General features: G+C 49.7%; 1 protein-coding gene across 1 annotated transcript in view; it reads left to right on the forward strand.

The window, feature by feature from the left end:
- LOC135239706 (basic proline-rich protein) overlaps positions 1 to 23,123 on the forward strand; it is a 111,019-nt gene that overhangs the window by 50,618 nt on the left and 37,278 nt on the right. The window contains exon 3 of the mRNA XM_064308578.1: positions 13,249 to 13,323. Coding sequence (XP_064164648.1) covers positions 13,249 to 13,323 — 75 coding nt within the window. The remainder of the gene's footprint in view (positions 1 to 13,248; positions 13,324 to 23,123) is intronic.

Below are 23,123 nucleotides of genomic sequence, written 5' to 3' on the forward strand. Positions count from 1 at the left end.
TTTTCAGCCTAATGATAGCTTGCTTCACCGACAGTGACAGCTCTTTGGACTTCATATTGAGAGTTAACAGCAACAGATTCCAAATACAAATGCCACACTTGAAATCAATTCTAGACCTTTCATCTGCTTACTTGTAAATGAAATAATGAGGGAATAACACACACCTGGCCATGGAACAGCTGAGCAGCCAATTGTCCAATTACCTTTGGTCCCTTAAAAAGTGGGGGACCGCATATAAAAAGTGCTGTAATTCCTACACCGTTCACCCGATGTGGATGTAAATACCTTCAAATTAAAGCTGAAGGTCTGCACTCTGAGCTCATGTTCATTATTTAATTTCAACTTTGTCAATGTCCAAATATTTATGGACCTGACTGTATATCATTTATCATGCGACAGTACTGTCTGTGGTACTCACCCCTCCTGTGAGTGGGACTGGTGCTGTCTGTGGTACTGGCTCTCCTGTGAGTGGGGCTGGTGCTGTCTGTGGTTCTGTAGCTCTCCTGTGAGTGGGACTGGTGCTGTCTGTGGTTCTGGCTCTCCTGTGAGTGGGGTGCTGTGTGGCTTAGCTTCTGGGGGGAGTTTCTGGGTCTCTCCTGTGAGTGGGACCGGTGCTGTCTGTGGTTCTGTAGCTCTCCTGTGAGTGGGACCGGTGCTGTCTGTGGTTCTGTAGCTCTCCTGTGAGTGGGACCGGTGCTGTCTGTGGTTCTGGCTCTCCTGTGAGTGGGACCGGTGCTGTCTGTGGTTCTGGCTCTCCTGTGAGTGGGGCTGGTGCTGTCTGTGGTTCTGGCTCTCCTGTGAGTGGGACCGGTGCTGTCTGTGGTTCTGGCTCTCCTGTGAGTGGGGCTGGTGCTGTCTGTGGTTCTGTAGCTCTCCTGTGAGTGGGGCTGGTGCTGTCTGTGGTACTCACCCCTCCTGTGAGTGGGGCTGGTGCTGTCTGTGGTTCTGGCTCTCCTGTGAGTGGGGCCGGTGCTGTCTGTGGTTCTGGCTCTCCTGTGAGTGGGGCTGATGCTGTCTGTGGTTCTGTAGCTCTCCTGTGAGTGGGGCCGGTGCTGTCTGTGGTTCTGGCTCTCCTGTGAGTGGGACCGGTGCTGTCTGTGGTTCTGGCTCTCCTGTGAGTGGGGCCGGTGCTGTCTGTGGTTCTGGCTCTCCTGTGAGTGGGGCTGGTGCTGTCTGTGGTTCTGGATCTCCTGTGAGTGGGGCTGGTGCTGTCTGTGGTTCTGGCTCTCCTGTGAGTGGGACCGGTGCTGTCTGTGGTTCTGTAGCTCTCCTGTGAGTGGGACCGGTGCTGTCTGTGGTTCTGGCTCTCCTGTGAGTGGGACTGGTGCTGTCTGTGGTCCTGCAGCTGTCCTGTACAGCACTACTCTTGAGGCAATGAGATTAAACTAGATCTGTTTAAACACTTCATCCTGGGAGGAACAGAACGTGTGCTAAACAGGCTCAGTAAAATGGAATTGGCAGATACGGACGAGGAAACAGCAGGTGTTGAAATCAGGCCTATGAATTCTCATCACTGTATCCCCTCAGCAACCAAGCTTACGCCGAAATAGAGGAAAACAACACCTGCAACGTCAGGAGGGGGAGGCGGGGGGGCAGACCAGTCCTGGCATCACTTCCATTTCAGTTCAGCCAAATGCAGGAAATGAACAGAAATTCAACGAATGAATTGGAAGAGAAAAAAAAAACGCCCATAATAACGAGGATTTTTTTTTCCAGTGAAATGAATGGGATTTTAACTCATCCGCTGAAGCGGCTGGACGGAGTTTAGCTGCCGCAGGAGCACGAGTGGCTTTCCTCCCCGGGGTCCACAAGCCCAGCTGCGCAGAGGACAGCCGCATGTAGTATAACTGTCTTTTTCCTAAAAAAAAAAAACCCCCTGAAGGGTCACTGCCTAAAGATGGGGGGGGGGGGAACCGCAGCCTTTAGACAGAGATGGAAAGAGCATTGTGGAATCAGAGGCATCAGAGGAATCAGTGGAATCAGAGGAATCAGTGGAATCAGTGGAATCAGTGGAATCAGTGGAATCAGAGGAATCAGTGGAATCAGTGGAATCAGTGGAATCAGAGGAATCAGAGGAATCAGACTCGGAGGAAGGGCAGCGAGCGTATGGCTTTGGTGTGCATCTGAGCGCACAGTGCGCAGAGCGGCCGGTTCTCAGAGCACAGTGCTCGTTACGCTGTGCAGAGCGGCCGGTTCTCAGAGCACAGTGCTCGTTACGCTGCGCAGAGCGGCCGGTTCTCAGAGCACAGTGCTCGTTACGCTGCGCAGAGCGGCCGGTTCTGAAGCACAGTGCTCGTTACGCAGCGCAAGCGGCCGGTTCTCAGAGCACAGTGCTCGTTACGCTGTGCAGAGCGGCCGGTTCTCAGAGCACAGTGCTCGTTACGCAGCGCAGAGTGGCCGGTTCTCAGAGCACAGTGCTCGTTACGCTGCGCAGAGCGGCCGGTTCTCAGAGCACAGTGCTCGTTACGCTGCGCAGAGCGGCCGGTTCTCAGAGCACAGTGCTCGTTACGCTGCGCAGAGCGGCCGGTTCTCAGAGCACAGTGCTCGTTACGCAGCGCAGAGCGGCCGGTTCTCAGAGCGCAGTGCTCGTTACGCTGAGCAGAGCGGCCGGTTCTCAGAGCGCAGTGCTCGTTACGCTGAGCAGAGCGGCCGGTTCTCAGAGCGCAGTGCTCGTTACGCTGAGCAGAGCGGCCGGTTCTCAGAGCGCAGTGCTCGTTACGCTGAGCAGAGCGGCCGGTTCTCAGAGCACAGTGCTCATACGCTGCGCAGAGCGGCCGGTTCTCAGAGCACAGTGCTCGTTACGCAGCGCAGAGCGGCCGGTTCTCAGAGCACAGTGCTCGTTACGCTGCGCAGAGCGGCCGGTTCTCAGAGCACAGTGCTCGTTACGCTGCGCAGAGCGGCCGGTTCTCAGAGCACAGTGCTCGTTACGCAGCGCAGAGCGGCCGGTTCTCAGAGCACAGTGCTCGTTACGCTGTGCAGAGCGGCCGGTTCTCAGAGCACAGTGCTCGTTACGCAGCGCAGAGCGGCCGGTGTCGGTACACGCCGCGGCGGCAGCGGTGGCGAAACCCACGCGCTCATCGGATTAGGCGCCGACATGAAAGCCGGGCGCGGCAGCCGCGTCTCCCGAGCAACCAGGCCCGGATTACGGCGAACGATTACACGCAGCAAGCCCCTCCTCCGCCGCTCTGATCTGCATCCAATCAAACGCCTCTCCTTCACTCCGACCTTCAAACAAACACAACCGCTGGTCTTTTTCTCCACAAAAACACTGAGATAATGTAGATGGATTCTGAAAAAGATTCTGTTGTTGTTTTGTTTTTTTTTTAATCGCTACGCTGTTGGAAAGTTAAACAGAATCAACAAAAAGCTGTCCAGATATCTGCCTGTGTCCAGCATCCTGAGCACGCCAGCGTCTCAGCTATTCATCGCTCTAGTGGGATGATGTATTAAAGCAAACGCACGCACTCTGTTTCTGGAGCATTGGTCGGGACTCAGCAATATCTCTTCTCACATGACTTTGTGCCCTCATTTAGTCATTGGCTCCATTTTGAACTTTCAAAATTCTGACAGACAGACAGACAGACAGAGAGAGAGAGAGAGAGAGAGGCAGGTCAATATGTTCACCAGGCATTTGGCAACTCCTACCTAATAACTTAAAGTTTCCTAATTACCAGTCAGCGGCGTTGGAGTGTTGATTTGGCAGCGAATAACAACGCTGACATGATTTACAAAGTAACGAGCACCTCATGGCTCGGCAAGATGGTAATTAAGTGGCACTGGTGTTCAACTTTAAAATATATAATCCCACAACATACTCAGACATTTGTCGAGGGAGTGGCAGAAATGTTCATCACATTCTCTCTGTAATTGAACAGTTTCACTTTGAACATTCCCCTGAGGTAGGAAAATTAAAGATCTCTTCTTTTTGTTTTCTGGTGCTGTTAGCATGTGTTGGCTAGAGAGTTCTCACAACAACAAGACAGCTAACGAATAACAAGCCAACACTCGGCCTATGTAAGTGTGACCGCTGCTGCTGTGAGTTATACTACCACAGGTTCTGTGAGAAATGTGCTGCTAAGCTCACACGTGCACACTGCTTCCTGCATTCCACAGTTACACACTGCCTTCCCGACTTTTAGACGTGGTTAGCTGTGTACTTTTCAGCGCTTTGATGAGACACCCTAAAACTAAGTTGCCGCTGTGGATGGGTCAGTCGAAAGATTTCTATGCCCTCTCAGCACAGAGACAGGGGAACAGCATAAAGACCCAACACAGTGACCGGGTCACCGCACGGCGCTGTCCTCAGAATGGGACGTTAAGACCTGACTCAGTTTTAATGCCTTTTTTTAAATGACTTTAATGACTTTTAAGACTGATGTCATTAAAGATGCTATGCAATTTTCTGATAGAGTAGGGGAGCCAGCCCCCATGTCCAGGTCAAAATTGAATTTAAAAAAAAGAAGAAAAAAAATTTGTTCACAAATTGTACCTAAATCTGGTTGGCTACACAACTCCTTGAACCCCTTGATTTCCCAAGTTATTGGTGCAAACATGAGTTCTGGGTTGCCTTGATAAATCAAATTACAGTAAAAACAAGTACAACACACTGGCTTGAGGTCAGCCCAATTTGAATTGAGTCAGCTGAGAGAATGGATTGAAATTCAGCTCGTGAATTGGAAAACGTCCCGTAATGCTCTTCAAATGGATTTCAATTCATTTCCCGAATTGACTGAATCGAAGTGGAACTGACCTGAACCGTATAATTGGGGAACGCGTTCGAACGTGAGGGTTTCTCAAGGGCAAAACCACAAAATGTCTCATTTGAATGTATGTGCATGAAATTAGCCGGAATCTGAGCAAGTGGGAGTGCAGGAAAAAAAGCAGAGAGAAGGAGACAGAGAGAGAAAGAGAGAGAGATAGAGAGCGAGAGACAGAGAGAGCCGTTCTGTGATTACCTCTCCCCCTAGAGGTGAGAAAGAGAACAGTCTCTCTAATTACGGTGGAAGTGCGCTCACAGGAACAGCTCGACTGACAGAAGCGAGAGGAAGATAAATAGCCAGGAGCAGAGGTCTTTTAATGGGAATGAGAGCGAAAGGCGGTGAGCACTAACCACCAAACAAAAACAGCCATCAATGCAACGGCAGGAAGAAAAAAACTACTTCTGCCACTGTGACCTTCCTGGTTGTCCTTGAGGGCAAGAGTTGGTAAAGGATGTCAACCCACCGCCCACACACATGAGCAGACGGAGACACACACACAATCAGCACACTGCTCAGACAGACAGAGACACACACACAATCAGCACACTGCTCAGACAGACAGAGACACACACATGTGCAGACAGAGACACACACACAATCAGCACACTGCTCAGACAGACAGAGACACACACATGTGCAGACAGATACACACACAATCAGCACACTGTGCTCAGACAGACAGAGACACACACAATCAGCACACTGCTCAGACAGACAGAGACACACACACAATCAGCACACTGCTCAGACAGACAGAGACACACACACAATCAGCACACTGCTCAGACAGACAGAGACACACACATGAGCAGACAGAGACACACACACAATCAGCACACTGCTCAGACAGACAGAGACACACACATGAGCAGACGGAGACACACACAATCAGCACACTGCTCAGACAGACAGAGAGACACACACAATCAGCACACTGCTCAGACAGACAGAGACACACACGTGCACACACGCACATACACATCTTCTGCAGCCTCCATAAGAAAGGCAAAGGTGAGAGCCTTAATGAGAGCACTCTGAAGATACATAATGTGTGTGTGTGCACATGCGTGTGTCTGCGAGCACGAGTGTGTGTGTGTGTGTGTATGCGTGCTTGTGTGCACATGCGTGCTCGTCTCCGTGTGTGTGTGTGTGTGCAGGCTTGTGTGCACGTGCGTGCACGTCTCCGTGTGTGTGTGTGTGTGTGCAGGCTTGTGTGCACGTGCGTGCACGTCTCCGTGTGTGTGTGTGTGTGTGCAGGCTTGTGTGCACGTGCGTGCACGTCTCCGTGTGTGTGTGTGTGCAGGCTTGTGTGCGTGCATATCCATGTCCGCGGGGACTGAGGAAGACGAGGCGTCTTTGCTTATGTAGGTAGAGAGACGCGTGAGACTCATTGATTTACAGAATCAGGTAACAAAAGGCCAGTCAATGTGAATGTTCTGTTGCGCCACAGTGAACAAACACCCAGTGTTCATTTGGCCAGTTAGGACCAGGGGAGAGGAGTTAGGTGGGGGGAAGAAGAGGGGGGGGGGCGTAGTCATACAGATGTACCCGAGTCACAAGAAGCATGAATTAATTTGGCCCCAACCCACCCCACCCACCCCCCCAACATTTAGCTCCATTTCTGAAAAATGTAAACTGTCGACATAACCAGTCATTGGGGGGTTGAACAGCTGTGTGTAAAGCCTCACAACATTCTCCTTCTGCAATAGAGCTCAACTTGGCTCAGTTTCTCCGAAACCTCGATCCTGATTCCTCACTGACCCCTACCCCCCTACCCCCCCCCTTTCTCCATCTCAATTAGCACATGGTGCTAAACCTCTCAGCAGAAATCTTCATTTGGCAGCAAAACAAAAACAAAAACGCCACAGGAAAGATGTGGGCCACAGGTTTTAAAGACTGTGCATCTGCATTTGAGACATGTGATGTATTTTCAGTCGGGCTTGGGAGTCCAGACTCAGGGTCGCATCTGCTCACGAGCACAAGGCTGCTGACGCCCCTGCCGGGATGTTACAGTTTACAGTTTAATCGTTTGGCAGACGGGTTTAGCCGAAGCCGCTAATAAAGGCACATTTAACACGGCAAAGTAAACAACCCCGGCGCTGGAGCCGGCAAAGTTACGGTAAAATCTGCACTGCCGTCAAAGCACATCTCCACAGCTTCGAAATGAAGGGAGAGAGGGGTTTGTTTTTTTAAAACAGAAACAAAAAAAGGTGTAGTGTGAAAAAGCGGGTGTTTCAGACGTTGGAGACGTTTGGAGAAAGCAGCCAGGTACTCGGTTTCCCTGACTGACTGGGGGAAGGTCGTCCCTGTGACTGACTGGGGAAGGTCGCCCCTGTGACTGACTGGGGAAGGTCGCCCCTGTGACTGACAGGGGGAAGGTCGTCCCTGTGACTGACAGGGGAAGGTCGTCCCACCACCGGGAGCTGAGCTCAGAGAAGGCAGTGAGGAGGTACTGCCTGACGGGGGCTCAGACAGACGGGCAGCCAGGTGGTGAGAGGACACTGAACAGAGAGAGGTCTGGCAGCAGCGTGTGGGGTGACCACCGTCACACTGAAAGGGGCAGTGCCACTCTCAGCTCCAGCGTGCCCGCGTGAAAGAGCAGAACTGCACAGAGACGTCTGCCCGGCGTGTTCAGGGTCCAGTGCGCGACTGAAAGGGGCAGTGCCACTCTCAGCTCCAGCGTGCCCGTGTGAAAGAGACGTCTGCCAGGCGTGTTCAGGGTCCAGTGCGCGGGGTGACCACCGTCACACTGAAAGGGGCAGTGCCACTCTCAGCTCCAGCGTGCCCGCGTGAAAGAGCAGAACTGCACAGAGACGTCTGCCAGGCGTGTTCAGGGTCCAGTGCGCGACTGAAAGGGGCAGTGCCACTCTCAGCTCCAGCGTGCCCGTGTGAAAGAGACGTCTGCCAGGCGTGTTCAGGGTCCAGTGCGCGGGGTGACCACCGTCACACTGAAAGGGGCAGTGCCACTCTCAGCTCCAGCGTGCCCGCGTGAAAGAGCAGAACTGCACAGAGACGTCTGCCAGGCGTGTTCAGGGTCCAGTGCGCGGGGTGACCACCGCCACACTGAAAGGGGCAGCGCCGCCCACAGCTCCGAGCGCCAGCGTGACAGATCCGTTTGGACTGCGGGCGGCAGCAGCAGCGGCCAGAGAAAGGTGCCCAGCGGTTGGGCTGGCACGCGGCGGGCTGGCACGTGTGAAGTTTGGCGGATAATCAGGCAGGCGGCAGCATTCCGGAGCCGCCAAAAACAGGCCGGACGTGTCAGGTCCCGCCATCGGCCGCTCAATGAGCAAAAGGAGAAGAACGTTAAAACGGAGAGAAAGGTGGAGAGAGAGAGAGAGGCCGGAAAACACAGAGGAAGAGAGGACGAACAGAAGAATTAAAAAGATGAAAATCTCAACTCCGTGATAAGATGTACCTCACACAAAGCTGCACTTTCCATTTGTTTATATATCAGCCTTTGATTTTGGATGACCACAGACACTGGGTCAGGTTTACAAAAAAAGAAGAAAACTTTCAATTAGATCCAGGCTCCAGTTTGGGGCCCATACTGCATAACAACTGCGGTAGGCTCCTTCGGAATGATGACCATATGGTAGCCCAGGTAGGACGGAACCTGCGACCTTTCGGTTACAAGCGCAGTTCCTTACCCACTGTGCCACACTCCGCCCAGGTAGGACGGAGTGTGGCACAGTGGGTAAGGAACTGCGCTTGTAACCGAAAGGTCGCAGGTTCGATTCCCGGGTAAGGACACTGCCGTTGTACCCTTGAGCAAGGTACTTAACCTGCATTGCTTCAGTATATATCCAGCTGTATAAGTGGATACAGTGTAAAATGCAATGTAAAAAAGTTGTGTAAGTCGCTCTGGATAAGAGCGTCTGCTAAATGCCTGTAATGTAATGTAATGTAATGTGTGGTAGACCATACTGAAAGATAACTGTGTGGTAGACCCATACTGAAAGATAACTGTGTGGTAGACCCATACTGAAAGATAACTGTGTGGTAGCCCATACTGAAATATAACTGTGTGGTAGCCCATACTGAAATATAACCGCATGGTAGCCCATACTGAAATATAACTGTATGGTAGCCCATACTGAAATATAACTGCATGGTAGCCCATACTGAAATATAACTGTATGGTAGCCCATACTGAAATATAACTGTATGGTAGCCCATACTGAAATATAACTGTATGGTAGCCCATACTGAAATATAACTGTGTGGTAGCCCATACTGAAATATAACTGTGTGGTAGCCCATACTGAAATATAACTGTGTGGTAGCCCATACTGAAATATAACCGCATGGTAGCCCATACTGAAATATAACTGTATGGTAGCCCATACTGAAATATAACTGCATGGTAGCCCATACTGAAATATAACTGTATGGTAGCCCATACTGAAATATAACTGTATGGTAGCCCATACTGAAAGATAACTGTGTGGTAGCCCATACTGAAATATAACTGCATGGTAGCCCATACTGAAATATAACTGCATGGTAGCCCATACTGAAAGATAACTGCATGGTAGCCCATACTGAAAGATAACTGTGTGGTAGCCCATACTGAAATATAACTGCATGGTAGCCCATACTGAAATATAACTGTGTGGTAGCCCATACTGAAATATAACTGTATGGTAGCCCATACTGAAATATAACTGTATGGTAGCCCATACTGAAAGATAACTGTGTGGTAGCCCATACTGAAATATAACTGTATGGTAGCCCATACTGAAATATAACTGTGTGGTAGGCCCATACTGAACCATCACAGAGCCAGGTGTTCTTTAAAGGAACAGAAAGGGGAAGACTCTCATCCTGATGATGAGGAAGAGAGGGAGGAGGAGACATCTCCATCATAAAGAAACATGGTTTACTGATTCTTTTTCATCTCCCCTTGCTGGTTTGGGCATTTCGCTGGGGTTTCTGGATCAGAATGCCCCAGATTCTCACATAAACAATAACACAAAATAATAATAACAAGAAACAAACAAGCAAAACAACGGCCGTAAAAACGCAATGGTACAAATGGAGCCTCAAACACCGTGTCTGGGAGAGGTGTTCATGGACGCGACGCGGCCGCCACTCAGACTTCGGTCGAAGGCCCGCCTTTCCCCGCAAGCCTTCAAGGCCGCCGCGTGAATCCGAACAGACAACACGGGCGGATGAGGGGGGGGAGGAGAACAAGCTCGTCGTGATTTGGGAACCCTAACCGTCCCAAAAAGTGACCGAAGGGGCAGGAAAAACAAACTACCGGGAGGCTCCATCGCTGTCTCATTAGGAGGAGGCTGCCGTCCTCCCCCCCCCCCCCCCTCCTCCCAGAGGTCCGGCGGAAACGGCGGTCGGTCTTAGGATCCGCGGTGAGGATCCAAGCGTAAACCGTTTACGAATCTCATCAGCTCCTACAATTAATCCGCTTCCCACGTATGTAAGAGCTGGGAGCCTTCTTTCTTTTTTCGCAAAAATAGAAAGGATGGAGAGGAAAAGAGAGGGAACGAGGAGGGGGAGGGGGAGGGGCACGGTGGCTCGAGCCGGAGATGTGTAATTAGTCCCCGCAGTGTGGCGGTTATAAATAAGGACGCTTTAGGCAAATGTCAGGATAATCTGCCCCGTTTATTTTCCTGTTTTCTCAGTGTATTTTCCATTGTGTCATTTATCCAGAATTATGAATTTGTTTTTTTCCCCTCCATGATACAGTTAACACACAGTTTATAACCTCTCACTCTCATCTTTCTCTTGCTTCTTTCTCAATCTCTCTGTCCCACACACACACCTACACACATACTCTCTCTCTCACACACAAACACAGTAAACACACACACACACACATTGAACAGAGTCTCTCTCACACACAAACCCACACACACACCTACACACATACTCTCTCTCTCACACACAAACACAGTAAACACACACACATTGAACACACAGAGTCTCTCTGTCACACACAAACCCACACACACACCTACACACATACTCTCTCTCTCACACACAAACACAGTAAACACACACACATTGAACACACAGAGTCTCTCTCACACAAACCCACACACACACCTACACACATACTCTCTCTCTCACACACAAACACAGTAAACACACACACATTGAACACACAGAGTCTCTCTCACACACACCCACACACACACCTACACACATACTCTCTCTCTCACACACAAACACAGTAAACACACACACATTGAACACACAGAGTCTCTCTCACACACACCCACACACACACACTACACACATACTCTCTCTCTCACACACAAACACAGTAAACACACACACATTGAACACACAGAGTCTCTCTCACACACACCCACACACACACCTACACACATACTCTCTCTCTCACACAAACACAGTAAACACACACACATTGAACACACAGAGTCTCTCTCACACACACCCACACACACACCTACACACATACTCTCTCTCTCTCACACACAAACACAGTAAACACACACACATTGAACACACAGAGTCTCTCTCACACACACCCACACACACACCTACACACATACTCTCTCTCTCACACACAAACACAGTAAACACACACACATTGAACACACAGAGTCTCTCTCACACACACCCACACACACACCTACACACATACTCTCTCTCTCACACACAAACACAGTAAACACACACACATTGAACACACAGAGTCTCTCTCACACACACCCACACACACACCTACACACATACTCTCTCTCACACACACAACACAGTAAACACACACACATTGAACACACAGAGTCTCTCTCACACACACCCACACACACCACACACATACTCTCTCTCTCACACACAAACACAGTAAACACACACACATTGAACACACAGAGTCTCTCTCACACACACCCACACACACACCTACACACATACTCTCTCTCACACACACAAACACAGTAAACACACACACATTGAACACACAGAGTCTCTCTCACACACACCCACACACACACCTACACACATACTCTCTCTCTCACACACAAACACAGTAAACACACACACATTGAACACACAGAGTCTCTCTAACACACACCCACACACACACCTACACACATACTCTCTCTCACACACAAACACAGTAAACACACACACATTGAACACACAGAGTCTCTCTCACACACACCCACACACACACCTACACACATACTCTCTCTCACACACACAAACACAGTAAACACACACACATTGAACACACAGAGTCTCTCTCACACACACCCACACACACCTACACACATACTCTCTCTCTCACACACAAACACAGTAAACACACACACATTGAACACACAGTCTCTCTCACACACACCCACACACACACCTACACACATACTCTATCTCTCACACACAAACACAGTAAACACACACACATTGAACACACAGTCTCTCTCACACACACCCACACACACACCTACACACATACTCTCTCTCTCACACACAAACACAGTAAACACACACACACACAGATTGAACACACAGTCTCTCTCTCACACACAAACCCACACACACACCAACACACATACTCTCTCTCTATCACACACACAGTAAACACTCACTCTCTCTCACACACACAGAGAGAAAACACACACTCTCTCTCACACACACAGTAAACACTCACTCTCTCTCTCTCACACACACACACACACAGTAAACACACACACACTCTCACACACACAGTAAACACGCACGCACGCACACACAGACACACACAGTAAACACACACACAAACAAACAAACGCACACACGCACACACACACACGCACGCACACACACGCACGCACGCACGCACGCACGCACGCACGCACACACACACACACACACACACACACACACACACACACACACACACACACACACACACACACACACACACACACACACACACACACACACACACACACACACACACACACACACACACACACACACACACACACACACACACACACACACACACACACACCAGCTCCCGGCTCCTCGCCTGCAGACACGGTTTTTATGTTCTTTCAGCGGTTCTCAGATGGCGGTATTTTTAGCGGTGCTTGCTGGGTATTATCCTGTAATGAGGACGCGGAGATGAGGCCTGTGCGCGTATATAAATAAATATTACTTTAATCCTCAGAGACAGGGTGACTCATGCTTGACAAAACTGCCACGAAGGTAAAACACTCATTCACAAAAAGCTTCAAAAGACCCACTCAAGCATTCTTAATGTTGACAGAAACAATGCTGTCGGTCTGTGGTGATTTTTAAGAAATGCAAGTCAAGCACCAAAGCTTAACCTCTCGTTGGTACTCGAAAAACTCACCACAAAAATATCAGCGAATAAGCTTCCTCAACAGTTACTGCGTGTTATTACCATAAGCATTACACTTTCCGTGTGTTACTACCTCCGGTCCAGCTGAAATGCAGATAACAGCTGTGATTGGTGGCCTGTGGTGATGTCATTGTTTTTTTTCTGTTTCAGGAGACACTCTTATAGGACGGGTCAGGACATCGAGAACTGCGGCACCTGCAGGGACTGTGCGTGCATCATCTACAGGTGGGGTCTGTGTGTGTGTGTGTGTGTGTGTGAGAGAGAGAGCGTGTGTGTGTGTGTGTGTGTGTGTAGCATGCAGAGTGAGGACCTCCATGCTTGGGGTGAGTGCTGGGGAAGGTAGAGGGCATGTACACTCCTGTCATGCACGGTGACTTATTGTGAGCGTAGTTACGCAGTGACCTATCCTGACCATGGTTACGCAGTGACCTATCCTGACCATGGTTACGCAGTGACCTATCCTGACCATGGTTACGCAGTGACCTATCCTGACCATGGTTACGCAGTGACCTATCCTGACCATGGTTACGCAGTGACCTATCCTGACCATGGTTACGCAGTGACCTATCCTGACCATGGTTACGCAGTGACCTATCCTGACCATGGTTACGCAGTGACCTATCCTGACCATGGTTACGCAGTGTCCTATCCTGACCATGGTTACGCAGTGACCTATCCTGACCATGGTTACGCGGTGCCTTATCGTGATCATGGTTACGCGGTGCCTTATCGTGATCATGGTTACGCAGTGTCCTATCCTGACCATGGTTACGCAGTGACCTATCCTGACCATGGTTACGCGGTGACCTATCCTGACCATGGTTACGCGGTGCCTTATCGTGATCATGGTTACGCGGTGCCTTATCGTGATCATGGTTACGCAGTGACCTATCCTGACCGTGGTTACACAGTGTCCTATCGTGACTATGGTTATGTGGTGCCCTATCCTGACCATGGTTACGCAGTGTCCTATCCTGACCATGGTTACGCGGTGCCTTATCGTGATCATGGTTACGCAGTGTCCTATCCTGACCGTGGTTACACAGTGTCCTATCGTGACTATGGTTATGTGGTGCCCTATCCTGACCATGGTTACGCGGTGTCCTATCCTGACTGTGGTTACGCGGTCCCCTATCCTGGCCATACAGGCAGAGGTACTGCAGTACAGTCTCACTTCCAGACTGTTTATGCAGCGTTCTCCAAAGTGTGCTCAAAATCTGGAATGTTCTGTCATGCCGAATGCTGGGCAGACACAAATCAACCCTTTTATACAAACATGACTTTACGCTACACAGAACAGAAACGGCAGGACTCACCGGTTTAGCTATTTTGAAGTGCCCGTCCTAAAATCATTTCTAAAAGGTGAGCAATGTCTACCGCAGGACAGGTACTGCAGTGACTGTTAATAATATTTTAATAATTCATTAATTAATGGCGCATTAATATAGAGTGTTACTCAAGCAAATGAGCAGCAGCAAAGGGGAACGATGAGAAATGTGGCTGTGCATCTTTAAGAAGCGCTGGCTGAGGGGTGCGCACACGTACACACACACATACTCACACACTCACACACTGTACACACACATACTCACACACATGCACACACACACGCGCACACACACACGCACACACTGTACACACACATACTCACACACATGCACATACACACACACGCACACGTACACGTACACGCACACGCACACGCACACGCACACGCACACGCACGTACACGCACACACATGCATGCACGCACACACACACATGTACACACACACACACACACGCACACACACACACAGCTCGGCGCTGGTAATGCACTGACGGGGTGACAGCACACAGCAGCTCCTCCCGGTGGTGATGTAAATTGTGTTTGCAGGTAGGGGACGCTGAGGCCCGGCTGGGACTGTGCTGGGAATGGGCAGGTTATTGTGTTTCTGCTTTCTGCCTCTTTCCTGGATCAGCACAAATGAACATGTGATGAGTTTCCTGAGGACCCCAGAGCGCTGAGCGTACTCTCACCCCTACTGCAGCTTCAGCACCACTGCCTGCTACTCTCTAAATCCCTCTCTCTCATACACACACACACACACACACACACACACACACACACACACACACTAACCTCACACCCCTACTGCAACTGCAGCTTCAGCACCACTGCCTGCTACTCTCTAAATCCCTCTCTCTCATACACACACACACACACACACACACACACACACTAACCTCACACCCCTACTGCAACTGCAGCTTCAGCACCACTGCCTGCTACTCTCTAAACCCCTCTCTCTCATACACACTCACTCACACGCACAAACACACAAACACTCGCTCACTCACTCACACACACACACAAACACACACACACACACACACACACCTCACACCCCTACTGCAACTGCAGCTTCAGCACCACTGCCTGCTACTCTCTAAACCCCTCTCTCATACACACACACACACACACACACACACTCACTCACACACACACACACACACACACACACACACACAAACACACCTCACACCCCTACTGCAACTGCAGCTTCAGCACCAGTGCCTGCTACTCTCTAAATCCCTCTCTCATACACTCACTCACTCACACACACACACACACACACACACACAGACGGCATTGCTTCCTCTAACTGAACAATGCAGGTCATCTGCAGAAACACTTAGCGAATAATGAGGATTAATTCCAGTCAATTAGAATTAATGGAGAGGATGTGAATGAGAGTGTGCCGGAGTTTGTGTGAGAGGGGTGTAGCGTGCGCTGCTGGAGTTTGTGTGAGAGAGGTGTGTAGCGTGTGCTGGAGTTTGTGTGAGAGGGGTGTAGCATGTGCTGCTGGAGTTTGTGTGAGAGGGGTGTAGCATGTGCTGGAGTTTGTGTGAGAGGGGTGTAGCATGCGCTGCTGGAGTTTGTGTGAGAGGGGTGTAGCCTGTGCTGGAGTTTGTGTGAGAGGGGTGTAGCGTGTGCTGGAGTTTGTGTGAGAGGGGTGTAGCGTGTGCTGGAGTTTGTGTGAGAGGGTTGCACACCTCTGACATTACTGTACCTCAATTATCAGAGCAACAGGTATCATTACTGCACACATACCATACACACAAACACACATACCATACACACAAACAAACACACATACACACACACATACACACAAACGCACATACCATACACACAAACACACATACCATACACACATACACACACACATACACACAAACGCACATACCATACACACAAACAAACACACATACACACAAACACACATACCATACACACAAACAAACACACATACACACAAACACACACACCATACACACAAACAAACACACATACACACACACACAAACATACATACCATACACACAAACGCGCACACACACATACCATATACACACGGACATGCGCACATACACACAGACAAGCACATTTACACACATGATCACACACACGCACACACACAGGCTGGGAAACATTTGGACTCAATAAATGACCCAAATGGGAGCTCACACTCTCCAGTAAGGTGAATAATGGCAGCGGAGCGCGGAGGATTACAGCGGTACTGCATCCCGCCGTCCTCCAAGTCTGAGCCGCAAAGAGCAGCGCGGCGGGAGAGAGGGAGCGCTGTGGAGGAGAGGACAGGGGGAAAGGGGGAGCGCTGAGGAGGGGAGGAGAGGAGAGGAGAGGAGGAAAGAGGGAGCACTGTGAAGGAGAGGAGCGGAGAGCAGAGGGGGAAAGGGGGAGCACTGAGGAGGAGAGGAGAGGAGAGGGGGAAAGGGGGAGCACTGAGGAGGAGAGGAGAGGAAAGGGGGAAAGGGGGAGCAGGTTCCCACAGTGATCTGGGGGATGAGGGATGAGGAGGAGTATCAGACTGAGTGTGTTCAGCACTGAGCAGCTCTGGAGCAAAAGGCTTGTTATTCAGTTGCTCGAGTGGGAGAGCGCTAAGACTATCAGAGCCAGAATGAGAGAGAGAGAGAGAGAGATTAAGAGAGATGTTTTACAAAGTATATTTTCATGTTGTCTCTTCTTATAAAAGCATTATTTTTCTAGACCCCAGCCTGAAATAACTGCAAATTATACCAGAAGGGCCAACTATCCTAATGTTTCAGCTGTAACCTGAGGGACACTGAGTGCTCACTCACATACCACATACATCACACCATCATCATCCTCATTGTCATTATAATTATTATGTTTTGTTTATAATTTTTCTTGATACATTTACCAGTATTTTCAGAGCATTCATGGACATTAATGACATATTTCCTGTTTACAAAACATCTGAAATTTGAATGTCAACTTGACAGAGGAGGACAGGCAGGAAGCAGACGAGGGGGGGGGGGGGGGAGAGAAAGGGGCGGAGACTTAGTAAGGTGCAGGATGCTCACAGGACAAAGCCCTAGGCTGGGCTTGAATACTAATACTCTGTGTTGGACATCACTGTTTTTGGCATCGTAAAAGCGATTCGGCGACAGAGCCGACCGTCACGTCCGCACGTTCCACCTCAGTTTGAGTCCAGGTCCGAGGGGACAGGGGATAAAGACAACAAAGAACGGAGACGTGCCAGACAAAAGAGAGAGAGAGAGAGAGAGAGAGAGAGAGAGAAAGAATAGGCAGAGCAGAGAAAGAATAGAGAAAGAGAAATAATAGAGACACAGCAAGAGGGAGAGAGACAGAGGATTGGGGCGAGGGAGAGAAGGAGAGAGAGAGAAAAATAAAGGAATTGTTGCACTTGTGCATCAGCACCGCACTCTGAGTGTAAATCTGAGTGCATTAAGCGCTTTGTTTAGGCTTTCACCCTGTCATTCAGAACGGAATAAAAAAAACACAAAATCACAGCGTTCGGAAGACGTCTGGGGAGGGAGCCTCGTCACCGTGTACCTGACAGACACCCCCCCACCCCCCCCATGCCCGCCCCCGCCCCCTCTACCCCCCCCCCCATGCCCACCCCCGTGTTCTCAACGCTCAGCGAGCAGCGGCGTAAGCAGAGAGTCGCCGTGCTCAGTTACACAGTCCCTACGAGCGCCGCCTATCCCAGCCGTAACGCCGTCGGCATTCTCCTGGGGCCACACCGCGGTGCCCAAGGCCCCGGGGCCCCCGCTGCGGGACACGGGGCGTCCGATAGAGAGCGGGCGCGGCGAAACGGACCTGCCCACCCTCGAGCACGTCCTGCGCTCTCGGGCAGTGTTTCAGCCACGAGCTGCCTGCGAAACGCCATTTCCCCCGCCTGTGCTTTAAAGGCAAGCATACGCACTGAAAAACGGCTCATTCCAGCCAAATTCAGAATCCCATTTCTCTTTTAATGGGACCGGTATCCCATAATACTTTATCACGGTTTCAAAAAAAAAGAAAGCTTATTTCTGTTAAAAATGTAAGCCAGAGGTATTGATGATTTGCAAATGCCGATCAACAATGTGACTTTATAAGTTACATATTTAAAAATGCTTCAGAATTTTTGGCACAAATTTGAATAACAGGCTTTGTGACCGTACTAGCAAGTTAGCCAGCTAACCGAGCTTTCCCGACAAATTTCTTACAAGTGCAAACCTATTTGGCCAGTAAATCTGACTGAGATTTTAATTGCGTGAAGTAGTCAGCTAGCTGGCTGCAAGCTCCTCAGCTGGCACACAGGTTACACTGTGTTGTAAATCTACCTGTAAAAGAACACCCCAATCGTGCCAAGATTCCCTTCAGGTGCCCTTTGGGTTTATAGCTCGGCACTTCAGAGGACGCTGGGCGGGTAGCAGGCAGCTGACTCATACCTGAAGCTGAGTCCCCACAAGGACCTCCTTTTCCGTTGAGCTGTTCTGGAGGCAAGTCAATATTCTGCTGGCAATAATGTACAGTAATATCCCGTGTGCAATATCAAGGTAAGCTTTGAAGTTGGCGAAAGTAGTTGAGGGCCAATCCTCTCTTTTGAAGGAGTTTTCTCAGGATTTATTTGTGAAGTCGGGCACAGCTATTCAAATAATTAACAGAAAAGCGAGTGTGAAGTAGGCTGGTTTTGCTTTGAGGACAGACAATAGCGAAGCAGAGGCGGCGGTCTGAAAACTGCACCGCGCTTTTATAGATAAATAATTCAGCGAAAGCATAATAACTCAGCGAGCGAACGAATGGGTTCGAGCGAGCCGAAACGTTGATCAATCACAGACGGAACAAAAAAACAGCCTGAATCTTTCCCCCGTGATACTCGAAACATTATTAAAGCCCTAATGGCGTATTTACCAAAGCAGGGCATGAACGCTTCAGCGGGGGATGCATATCGATGTGATTCGGTTACACGACTACGGTAGGCTGCTTTTGAAAAACCCTGGGAAATTTGGCAGCAAGGGCCAGGGGGCAAAACATGCACTTTCTGCCAAAGTGGACAGGGTTTTGGAGGGCTCTCACTGGTCGCGAGCTTCCTTGTTTAAGAATGAGGAGACGGCTTTCATTTCCACTACTGAACACGGCGAAAGAGCAATGCTGTCAATGGCGTAGCGCACAGCGGCGACAACCAGCTGAAGACGACAGTCCCAATACATTGGCGCCCCGCGTCAATTCATACGGAATCGTTATAACTTTTTTAAGGATGAGCTTAAAAACGAATAAAGTGTAGCAAACAGGCATTCAGCACGGGAAACACGGATGCTTTTCATTTCAATAGTCACTTTACTGACACCCTCTACTAACTGAGCTAAATTTAGCATAAGGCTAGTAGTAACACTATCTAGCAGTGACTGAACAAAAAAAATAAATCAGTTACTTTGCCCGTTATCGCCACGAGCGCAGTTTCTCATTTTCGACGTTGTTTGAGTTTTCATTGATCGCAGTGCCACGTCCACAGCTTATAGATGCTATCTTACCTCCTCCTTGTGCCTGCCAGTTAAACTGATAAATTGCAGTTTCAGAGTCTCTGTTTAAGATATGATGCGTTATTCAATTCAGCTGAAATCAATGGTGCTTTTTTTTGGCAGGAAACCAGAGCAGTTTCGTCAACCCATTATCAGAACATATAACAAGCGCGAAACCGTCCAGACCCATGGCGCACCTGTACAAACTGTCATGAGTACAACTTGGCTAACTATATAGCTAGCTAGCTTTGGCATGTCCTCACCTCTGCAACATTATTTGTTGTCCCCCGTGTGTCCATACATCCGTATCGGTGGTACGCGCTAACTAGGTTAACTAAAATAGGCGAAACGCTAACATGTTAGGGTTAGCTAAAGTAACGTTAGGCGATAAAGCTGTGCTTAAAAATCTCATGCCGTTGGAAGTGGTGATTTTGGGAGATGCACCTGTGCATGCGTCCTACTAAACGAAGCACCACCTGCGCATGCGTCCCACCAAATGTCCCTCTCAGGTCGTCCATGAGTGAGTGAGTGAGTGACCACAATTTGCCACACATAGCCCACGTCGGCAGGCAGTCCTGCGCACCGTGGGAAAAACTGGTTTTCCTTCTATTATTTCTACAAAGCTTGTGTTCTTTTATTTATTTATTTTTGTACCACTTCTTCGCATCTGCAAATTCTTAGCCCAAAACCAATCAGATGATTATTATCTGGCACACGGTGCATGCGAGGCTAGATCAAAGGCTCAGGACCCGCCACTCAAAGTGTAGGGCTCTTACTGCGGGAGCCGCCAACACCACGGCAACGTCCGCGCAGCGGAAGGGAGTCCTTGTGCAGCTGCGTCACGCTGATGAACCGCGCAGGCTCGCGGGCCACCCTGCTTTAAATCAGAACTGAAACACACACCCAACGCACACACACACACACACTCTCACACACACACACACACACGCACACACACACACTCATACACACACACACGCGCGCACACACACCACACACACACTCTCACACACACACACACACACCACACACACCACACCACACACCACACACCACACACACAAACACTCACACACACACACACACTCTCACACACACACACACACACCACGCACACACACACACACACACACACACCCACACACACAAACACTCACACACACACACACACACACCACACACACAACACCACACACACACACACACACACACACACACACACACACACCACACACACACACACCCACACACACAAACACACACACACACCACTCTCACACACACACACACACACACGCACGCACACACACACACACACACACACAAACACTCACACACACACACACACACACACACACACACACACACACACACACACACACACGCACACACACACACACACACGCACACACACACACACGCACACACACACAGCGGCCTGGTCCGCACACGTAGCACTAAGAGCCTATTTATTTACCCCTCCTAATACCTGGCAATTCATTTTTTTGTCCCCTGTACGGGACACGAGTCTCTGGTCTAAATTGCAAGAGCTATGCATACTACTATACATTCAATAAAAAAATAAATATTATTATTCATACATTCAATAAAAATGTTTTTGTCATCAAAGACACTTGCATTATGTAAAAAAAAGTTTTAAAACATTTTAAAACTTTTTTTTCTGCCATGTCTCAGGAGGGTCTTCAGTACTTGTGCACTCAGTGTTGCTGTTCCTGCATGACTGAGGCTTGTCTTCAGTGCTGTGCATCAGCCACCAAGAGATGATCCTAGAACAGCATACATTTACTCACAGTGCTCCTGGATCAGCCACTGCACTCTGAAAGCACCAAAACACCAGGAGCGAGTCTCAACTCTAAAACAAAGCCTGTCCTGTCCTGTCCTTTTTTTTTTGTCGTTGTTTTTTTTAGCTGGCCGGGGCGTGACCAGATCAAGCAGACGGTCCCGTGTTTCATTTTCTTCCCGCCGACCGCGGCTGGGCTGGGGGGGGGGTAAACGCGTGCGCAGGTCGCCTGTGCAGAATGTGGGCGGGACCCCCGCGTGGTGGGGGCCTGGGACAGGCAGCGCTGCTCTTTCTGCACCACGCGGCCAGTTAGCCCGCGCTAATTAAACACGGCCGAAAATAAAGGCCATTAAGAAAGGGAGGTGTGAGACTGTCTGACACCCCCACGCACCTCACACACCCACCACCACATACCCAAGACAACCTCTCACAATCACTACCACACTCTCACACATACACACACACACACCTACTCTCTCATAAACATACACCTCACACATACACTCTACACACATACACAAACACACACTCTCTCTCACACACACACACCCACCTCTCTCCACAACACACACACCACACTCTTCTCTCACACACACACACACTCTCTCACGTATACACACACACACAGGGTGGGGAAGGAGGCTGAAAATAGCCCAGGAGCCTGGAGCTGAGCGTTGGTAGGGGAGGCTCGGGATCGGGGAGAATTAGAGCGGGGCGTCTGTTTTCCACACCTCCCTTCTCCCGGGCCGCTGTCCGCTCCCTCGCTCCGGCTCGGGAAGAGTAAACACCAGGCTGGCATAAGTCCCCAAACCAGGAAACAGATGGAGGGAGGGATGGAGGGATAGAGACAGGATGAGAGAGGGTGAAATTGGGGGGTCTGACCGATCATCACACCTTCTTTCGCTCTCTACTCCCTCCTTGTCCCCACTCAAGCTCTCAGCCCATTTCTCTATTCCTCCAGCTCTCACTCCTTCTGACTTTCTCTTTCTCCACCCCTCTCTTGTAGCCATCTCTTTTTCAGTAAATTCAATACACATGGTAGGCATGAAATACAGATGTTAAATGTGGCTTAAAAAAGGGTACAGTTTAACGAAGCATAAGCGAGGGTTCTTGAACTCCATTGCTTTCAGTTAGCGGGAGTGTCTGTTACGTCAGCATTCGAACGGTTGGTTAAGAACATTCCAATCACATATTTATCGACCCCTTAAAGGGCTCGTGTAAATCCACAGTTTTGTGCCAGTGTTGGGGGGGTCTGCTGACTCTGCAGTATTTTTAAGGGGAAGTGGACAGTCCACCACGCTTCAGAACTTTGTACATTATTGAGACAGGGGGAAAGCAGAGAGAGGGTTGCGTACAGACGGGATGAGAGCACAGAGAGGTGCCCCAGCAA

Source organism: Anguilla rostrata, chromosome 14 (genome assembly GCF_018555375.3).
Source record: "Anguilla rostrata isolate EN2019 chromosome 14, ASM1855537v3, whole genome shotgun sequence".
Classification (NCBI taxonomy): domain Eukaryota; kingdom Metazoa; phylum Chordata; class Actinopteri; order Anguilliformes; family Anguillidae; genus Anguilla; species Anguilla rostrata.